Raw genomic sequence first — 9,200 nt, forward strand, 5'->3', positions numbered from 1 at the left:
TCACAATCACATACCTGATTCGTCTATAATAATTTAAACCCTTTGGCTGCTTTTATAGGAAATGTGCTGCAGTTAAAAAGCCGATTCCTTAAAGCAGCAAATCGTTAGAAATCCAGGCGCCACTCTCCAGCAACAGCAAGTGTGCTAGCTAGCTCTTACCACTCAAAAGCACCAGCATCTTTGTGAACAGGACAGGCTAATCGGACACGCAAATTCTACAATTTTCTAATATTTGATCAAAATTTCAGCAAATCTCAAGCAAAAATTGAAGTATATTAATCAAGTATTTCCACCAACTTAATTAATTCCCTACTTATGAGTATCTGCAAAATTGCACTCTTTGGACTTCTCACAACCAATTAGCAAATTTTAAAACCATATGCTTTAAGGCCTCTGTCATGCAACCTGTTCTAGGGCCTCTAAACAATGAGTAGATTCAGAGAAGACAGAGCAACATTATATGTAGTTTTAGGATGAAACTTTTGAGAAGGAAAGTTATATACTTGATAACTACAATAGCGATTTTGCCCCTTCTTTTTTTTTTTTTTTTTTTTTTTTTTTGGGATTTTTATTTTGCTGCAAATGAGACGTATACTCCTCCCCATGTTCATCTCTGTTTTCTCCCCATTCCATCCCATACCTTCACGGACCAGACAGACTGGGAAAACAACTGCCGGACCTAGTAAGACCCGGCCCGTGGATTTCCTGGTCACTTTTAACCGGACTAGCTGGCGTAGACCTTAATCCCCTCGGAGAATCCAAGCTGCGTCTAAGAATCTGTCTCATGGCCGCTATCAAATGCACTGTAGGATCCGGAGGCGGCTCTGAGGACTTAAATTTTTTACAGAAGTTCATGTGCTTAGCCATGGCTTCTTCAGTGCTAAGTAGCCTTTCAGACCTTATAATCTCGTCTTTTATGGCCTCAGAGCATAGCCCGCATATCCATTTGCCGAGGTACCGCTCCCGGATGCGTGATATGTAGGCCGGCGTGCACTCCTCGGTTAGTCCACAGCAGTCGCATATGGCGGATTCTACTTCACTTTGGGCCATGAGTTTGGTAGCTGCCGCTGGTGGTGCTTCCGGGGCTGATATTAGCATTGGGTCACTGAGTATTGTTGCAGACATTCTCAATAGCCCCTATTGTTCTGCAAAATGTTTGGCTGATGAGAAAACAGAGGAACAGAAACGAAAAAAAAAAAAAATTTAATGTTTGCGTGGATTTCACAAAACCAACAACTCGATGATGCATTAAGGTGCCTACAGAAACAAAACATTTAGTTTTTCACAAAATTCTTTCGAAGGATAGCCTGGTTTCTAAAAGAACTTTTCCAGATTTCTCTATTAATGAAACATATATATATATATATATATATATATAAAAGAAACTACAAATACACTTTACAAATTTTCCGCCATGTTATCTGAATGTTTTTTTAAAAAGAAAAACACGCAATTGGAAATGAAATCAAACATACCCAAAAAATGAATAATCAGTCTAGAAGAAAGTGAACAATCAATCACCATGAAAATATCATAGAACAATCAACGGTCTTTTGTTCATCAAATTCATTAAAAAAAAAAAACCCAGTATTCAACTATAAATAGAGAAAAGAGTATAAGAAGAATTACCTGCAGACCAAAACAGCCCAATCCCTTTGTTTTTTCCCCTCTACTTCTGCCCTCGGGCCTTGTATGTGTTATCTCTCTTTCTCCCACTTTCCTTCAACCTTCTCTTCTTCAGCCAAGAAAATCTCAGACATCAAAACCATTTCAAAAGAAACCTTCACAACCCAATCAAGCACAAGACTCTTCAATGATCGATCTCTCTAAGAACTCAAGCTCATAATTATCTCTCTCTTTTCGATAACTTTCAAAGAAACCCAAATCTTCTATGAGCAAAACAAAGAGATTGCTTTTTGTTTCTCCTCCACAAAATCCTCCACTCAACTATTTGTGAATGAAAGAAGCAATAGTACTAGAGGCTTTTTAAGGCAGAGAGAAACACCTTCTGAGAGAGAACTTTTGGAGAGAGAGAGGAACCCAATGATTGAAGTTTTAAGGGGTGGACTGCGGTATCATCCACGTCAGCAACATTTGCTGTCGATGAATTCTGGCCGTTGATTGTTAGATTGCCAGCTAAGCATTGTCGTGCCGTGATACTAATCTTAGCCAATATGTGCTGTTGGAAGGTTTTCTTCCTCCTTTTTTTCTTTCCGGCTATGAGCAATCTTTGGTTGCCACGTGTAGCACACACTAAATGTATAAGCTACAGGGTTTCTTAATTTGAATCAATTCTTGTTTGTTTGTACTTTAAAATTTTTAATCAATACTAATTATGGCTTCAATGGCCTAATTATAATTTTTTATTTTATTTTTTTATAAGTACATCAGAAACGATTACAACAAAAAATTAAAAGTACAAAAACAGGAGGGCTTTGGCAACCCAAAATATAGTTTAAGAACGAAAGTACGCAGGGACAATGCTTCCGAAGACGCGAGTTCTTTGGTTTGAGGCACTGATGCCACAAAGTTGGGGTCACCAGTAAAAGTGATTTCACAAGTGTATTGAGTCACAATGACCCAAACACCAAAACAGGAGATAAACCGGAGGAAAGAGATACAACAAATAAGCCCAATAAAACAAACAAATAAACATAAAAACAGCAAATATAGCAGAAGTTCTGTTGATGGAGAAGGAGGGGGAGCCGTCCGTGACGGCGCGTGAGATCCATGCGCCGCCAAGGGGAGGCCTCTCAGCAGCCGGATTCGTCGGCGAAGCCCAAAAACACCGAAGGCGGTCTAGGGGAAAGTAGGGAGAGCAACCATGTCACCCACGCACCGAAGAGAGTAGAGAGCTCTCTAGAGCGTGTGTGCCACACACGGGGGAGCAGAAGCCGGCGGAGTGAACGACAACCGTCGGTGGAATCTGGAGACGCCGGTGAACCCGTTGGTGAGGTGCGTGTCTTGTAATTGTTTGTTGAGGAGTGTAGATCTAGATCCGAAAAATTGAAACAAAACCCCTTGCCAAAAATTACAAAAAACTCGTGGAAGGTGGAGGAAAGGATCATGAACAGTTGGTGTATAGACTCAAGCCAAGAAAAAAGAAGGAAAAAGCAAGTAAGATAGGTGGGTAGATGGAGCTTATGCCTTATCTCCAAAGGCTTGAAAAATTGTAAAGAAGCTAGTAGGGTGAAGTGATAGATGATGGAAAGCGAGAAGGAGGTGTGGTTGCATGTTGGGGTGGAAGGAGAAGGGATGAAAACGAAGATGGGCGTTGGGGAGGGAAGCACAGTGCTTCCCTCCCATGGCGGTTTGCACAGGAGAAATATCAGGGAATGGGATAGAGGAGAGAGAACAGAGTGTTTTTTACCCACTCTGCATGGCCTAACGTGGCCTAATTATAACCATGGTAACAGTTTGCTTCTCTTTTTTTCGGCCATTCAAGTTCTTAAACAAATGTGTGAAGTAGATTTGAGTACGTACTTAGGGCGCGTTTGCATTTGATATTTCAATTATGAAAATTAAAGGGATAATTTCACAAAATAGTATAGAATTATATGTCATTTTGAGATAAAAGTATTGAACTAGCAAACATTTCAAACTGAAATATCCACGTTTCCAAACGTTTCACTTAAGGGTACTCCATTATAATTTGCTGTTAAATTCTGTCAAAATTCTCAAAATACCCATATGTTTTTTGTTTTTTTTTAAAGAAAAAAATATTATAAAATTTTTCAAATATTCAAACATGGATATTTTTGCAAATTTTGTTAAATTCTGACCAACACAAAAATCCTAACATTTTTTTTTCCTAAAAAAATGGGTATTTTTGGTATTCCGTTAAGATTTAACAGCAAATCCTAACGGAGTACCCTTAAATGAGACGTTTGGAAACGTGAATACCACAATTTGAGACGTTTGCTAGTTCAGTACCCTTATCTCAAAATAACATATAATTCAATACTCTTTTGTGAAGTTATCCCAAAATTAAAGTACGATTCTTTAACTAAATTACAAAAAAAAAAAAAAAAAAAAAAAAAAAGATATCGTTTAGAAATGCGTTTATAAAAAATGACAATGTGAAAACGTAATATATTTGCATTTTCAAATGGGCAGGCAATAAAATTTTTTTTTTATAAAAACTTACAATTTTAAATACTAAACTACGATTTTACCATGCTTAACCCCCTTAAACATGGTAGTGTTCGAAAATTAGATTTTCATGTAAATTCCTTCCCACCCTCATTTAGTTAGGCAGCCCATTAATCTTTGAATCAGCCATTGAAAGAAAAAAACAAAACAAAATTTGAAAAATTAAGATGAGAGTGTAGTACGGGCATTTCTCTTACCACACTAATATTTCACTATACTGATAAGTCTGATATAACATTGTCAACCTACCACTAGATCGATCATGAGTAGAGGCCAAAGTTTGGATTGGCTATGGTCATGATCAGGTGTGGAGTCGGTGTCTAATTAATTGATGATGCAAACACTGTTAACATTGGTGGTGCAAAATTTCTAGTTAAATGAGTGATGAGAGGGGAATTAAGGAAGGGTCCAAATGGAGGAGCAGGTGGCGTTATCATGGCTTCCATTATTGAGCCTTTGATGTTGCAAAGCAGTGCATCCTACGCAACCCACTCTCCCCACCACCACCACCCTCCCTCCATTATTGTCTCCAAAGCACGAGCTTGGATCAGGATATCCCTCCTTGGCAATTCCTGAATCCTGAATCCTGAATCCTGATCGGTCGGCCAGATTTGGGGACCGGATCAAATTAAGACCGCCCAGTCACAGTCAAAAATTATAAATAAATTCTGTAAATAAAATAAATAAAAAAAAAAAAAGGAATGGAGCAAAGTAGAGGGAGCGAAATAATTGCAGATATCGATTATGAAAGGGACGTGTGCACTAACCACTCGTTGACAGAATAGAAAAGATGACAAGCCACCCATGGAAATTAAAATTGGTCCATTAATATATATCATCCCCCATGAAAATGGTACAATTTCGGCATCACAAAAACGAGCTTGCATATAAGCATTAATTTGTTGCTCTCACTGTGGAGAAGTATGGCCTTAATTGAACCGTGGACATGCACCAACAATTCATTCACATGCCAGATCATCCAAAATTCACACCCATGCATGTGATTCATGCATGTACGAGTTATGGGCTTTACTAGAAAAGTGGGACATGTACGCATGTATGTGTTTCTGTGAAATGCGAGCATGCACCAAAATTAAGTTGTCTTCTAGTAAACTGTATGAACATCATGGGATCCATGTCAATCATTTTGTGCCCAACACATGTAGACATTACTGATCCCCCAAAATATTTAATTTCGTCCTTTTTTTGTTTTTTTTTTTTTTATTATTCTCTTTGAAAAGTACATATATTCCTTCAAACTAATATTTAATCGGCAATATTTCAAAAGAAAACTGATGACATTTATAAGGATATTTGTCTTTTTGAGAATTTTTGTAGGCATTTTTTTTTTGGGGTGACTTAATTTATTTTATAGTTTGGAGATGAACATTTCTAAAATCGGTAATTCAAATGAAACATTACAAATTAAGCATTAGTTTCATGGGAAAACGTGCACTTTTTTCTCTAAATATTTTGAACATCATCATGGGATATGAATCTTCTTATACCTAACAAATTTATGTACACATTAATCCGATCCCCAAAATATTAAATGCGTATGGCTAATGTCTAGTGGTGTAATGCGACCCTCTTTATAAGTGGGGACACACTAAATTAGGTCTGGGTCAACCAAAGCCAGCTTGCATTCCTACAAAAAAGTCTAGCGGGCGACGTGGCGATCAATTAAAAATTAATAAATGTGACATGGCATTATGATGGCGGCTAACGTGTCACACGCTGTTGTTTACTGTAATAATTAACCAAGTGGGTCGGAAATAATAATAATAATTATTATTATTATTATTATTATTTGGTATGAATGAGCTTTTTGATGTCAATGATTGCTTCCGTTGTAAATAACCAAGTGTTTTCAATGCTTCAAAGGGATTTCTTGTTCATATTGTTGGAAATTTTCTTTTGTTTTTATCTTCATTTCTTCGGCTTTCTTTGTCTTCCCATGCCTTCTTCAGCTGATTGATAGCTACCGCTTAATCTAAAACCAAACAAAAAAAAAAAAAAAAAAAAATGACACTTGGCAAAATGCTTTTTTATTTTTTCTTTTTCCTTTTTTTTTCGCTTGCTTACCAGCCACAAAATTAAATGGCATGTCCTTTTTAAAAGGTTTTAAAAAAAAAATTAAAAAAAATTATGGCCCAAATGTCTAGAAAATGCATGTGCTTTGTTTTCAAGTCTAGAAAACGATGTTGGTTGTTTATTTAGGCACACAGGTGTCACAGTACTCTAAACCTAACGATGGCAATTCATGTTCTTTGTCGTACACTCGGCTTATCTTGAAATATAGGTACAAAAATGCTAGATTTTTTAAAATTTTCTTTTCAAAATTTTGATTTCTCGTATAGGTATAAGACTGTATAAATTTATTACGTGAATGCGTAACGGATCTAGCAACCCGACCTTCGGTAAGAATAGGAACAGAATCCAACTTTTTTTTTTTTTTTACCTATTTTGGAAGAACTAGCGGTAGAAAATTAGAGAATCTTGGACTCTTTGTCAAACACAAGGTTTGGATTAATTTTTTGATAACCCATTATTCAAGAATTCATCTTTTTAAATAGACGATATGACCTTTGTAAGATTGATTCATAGCTCGAAACACTTCTATCAGGACTTAACAAGTATGGATAAACATTGACTCAAACCTATCTATTATTATTATTATTATTATTATTATTTTTTCAAACCTATCTATTAGAAAGCATTAACATAGGACTCAAACTAATCTAATAGAAAGCAATAATAATTAACCTAATAGAAAGCAATAACATGACTATGCAGATAATGATAACATACTGCATATATCTTAACCTTTTTAAAGAAAGATTGCTAACTACATATAATGAAATAGACCTAGACTTACTACATTTATTCATAACATGCCCATATCCTCCATCACACGTCCATATCATAACAAGATTAATTTTATCTCAAATTATTTAATTAAACATGTTTGATATTTAATCATAATCCGCTAATTTCGTATTAAGTTCGTAAGTTGTGTAAAAAATTATTAGTCTTAAATATTGTGTGTTAGATTCGAGACATATGTATAATACTATATGGTCAAACCTAACCTAACTCATTTAATTAAACAAATCATATCTCTTAATTTTAACTCGTTAATTTTATATTAAGTTTGTGAAAAATTTGCAAATTAAATCATATATATATATATATATATATATATATATAAAAATAAAGAAAAAATAATAATAAAAAAAAAGGCCAAACCCTATTAATTACATAACCCAAACAAGTATTTAATGAGGGGGCATCGCTGATTAACTAGAATTAATGGAAGACATAGTTAGGTACTGATTTAACAATTGAAAAGAATAAATAAATAATAAACAAAAAAAAAAATCTCCCATAACCCATGATTGAGATTGAGACCGTCTGACCAAAATTTATCATCTTGATGCATTTCGAAAATCCGCTCAGTGTTGATTATGTTGTCCAATCTTGTTGAGTGGGTTATGTTTAATTCTTCGTTGGGAAGTATATATTTTTATTTTCCTCCTTTTGTTAGGAAATATAACATGTCTTATTTATTTTATTATTACATTCATTTTTCTATTTTATTTTATTTTATTTTCCTTACTGTTGTTATTTCCATGATTTTCTTTTCTTTTATATTGTCAAATCTGCATTTATTTTAAATTTCAAAATTAGTATAATATATATATATATATATATATATATATATATATATATATTTAAGACCGTAGATACCGTCTGGCAAGGAATAAAAAGAAATACAATGTTGTCAAAATTATTTGGAAGTTATCCCTCAAAGTAATCATTTGGAGGCTGAATGGCTATAAACTATATTTTTATCTCACAACTTTTGAATTTTATTTTTTTCTTTTATATATCTTTTTAGCAATAACTAATTTAAAAATTGTTTGAGACTATTATATTTAGCATTATAAAATAAAAATATAATATCTAGCATTATTCTTTAACGGCTTGATCACTTGAAGCAGTTGATTTTATCTCTTATTTTCTTTATTTTTAATTTTCAAGCAATAGAAACCCTCAAGTTTCTATCCCCTTCAACTTTAAAGTCTAGATCGAGCCTTGTCCCATATAACATTGATCCCTTTTTTTAGTATGAGAAATGTTAGATATTATAATTCTATTCAGTATTCATCCAACAAAGCTGATGTGACACTCCTAACTAACCCTTGAATTAATCATTATTAAATTATAATAATACAAATTAATGGTTGATTTGGAATACCACGTCAACATTATTGGACAATTATAAGATAAAAATATAATGTGGCATTAGTTTTAGTATTGCTTGAAAAAGAAATAGGGGAAAAAAAAAAAATAGACCAACATTTTCTATTTTAAAATTAAAAAATTAAAAAATTAAAAAAAATGTATAATAAGATACAAGACAACGGGTAACGACACATATAAACTTCCATTTCGTAAATTTTTTTTTTTTTTTTTTGACATGTCCACACAGAAAGAGAAAATGAGATTCGAACTAGTGACATCCGCTTCGTAAAACTTAAGTCCTGAAACATTGTGGAAATTATGTGTGCTCGAGAGATGATCCAAAAAGTCGTTATTTAATAAATGAGTTCAATCAAATGAAAAAGAAATGCACCTTGTTGGCGGACTCCGTATGGGTATGAATTTTTTTTGTAGTGTTTGAATAGGGTTGAAGGTTATTTTGAGGGCCATGTCTCTATTTGTGTCCTTTGATTTGAGTAGGTTTGAAAAGTCTTGAAACGGTCATGCTTTTGCTCGTAACTTGTGTTTTGGCGTTTTCACCTCTTTATGATGCCCATATTAAGATAATCGAGTTATTTATTTACCAATTTCTTACTATTTGTATGTATTATTTGCATTGTAATTTTCGTTTCGGGTCTGTTGTTAGAGAGTCCACCTATTTTTTGAGGTCTTCAACTCTCTTAATCAAAAGTAGAAAAGACCCCTCGTAACTTTTTACCATTTCAATTTTTTATTTTTATTTTTTTAAATGATGTTACGTGTTGATAACTGTCATTATAACA

At 34.0% G+C, this 9,200-nt stretch overlaps 1 protein-coding gene across 1 annotated transcript; it reads right to left on the bottom strand.

The window, feature by feature from the left end:
- Positions 1–286: 286 nt before the first annotated feature.
- Positions 287–2,025, bottom strand: LOC133864553 (uncharacterized). The gene is made up of 2 exons (XM_062300924.1): positions 1,630–2,025; positions 287–1,145 (listed from the first exon to the last, which is right to left on the bottom strand). Exon 2 carries the CDS (start codon positions 1,123–1,125, stop codon positions 643–645), a length of 483 nt encoding a protein of 160 aa, XP_062156908.1. The 5' UTR covers positions 1,126–1,145; positions 1,630–2,025; the 3' UTR covers positions 287–642.
- Positions 2,026–9,200: the final 7,175 nt, after the last annotated feature.

Source organism: Alnus glutinosa, chromosome 3, assembly GCF_958979055.1.
Source record: "Alnus glutinosa chromosome 3, dhAlnGlut1.1, whole genome shotgun sequence".
In the NCBI taxonomy this organism is placed as follows: Eukaryota; Viridiplantae; Streptophyta; class Magnoliopsida; order Fagales; family Betulaceae; genus Alnus; species Alnus glutinosa.

Bases quoted from the DNA above. Each gene is read 5' to 3' on its own strand.
- LOC133864553 (XM_062300924.1), bottom strand. From the start codon at position 1,125: ATGTCTGCAACAATACTCAGTGACCCAATGCTAATATCAGCCCCGGAA.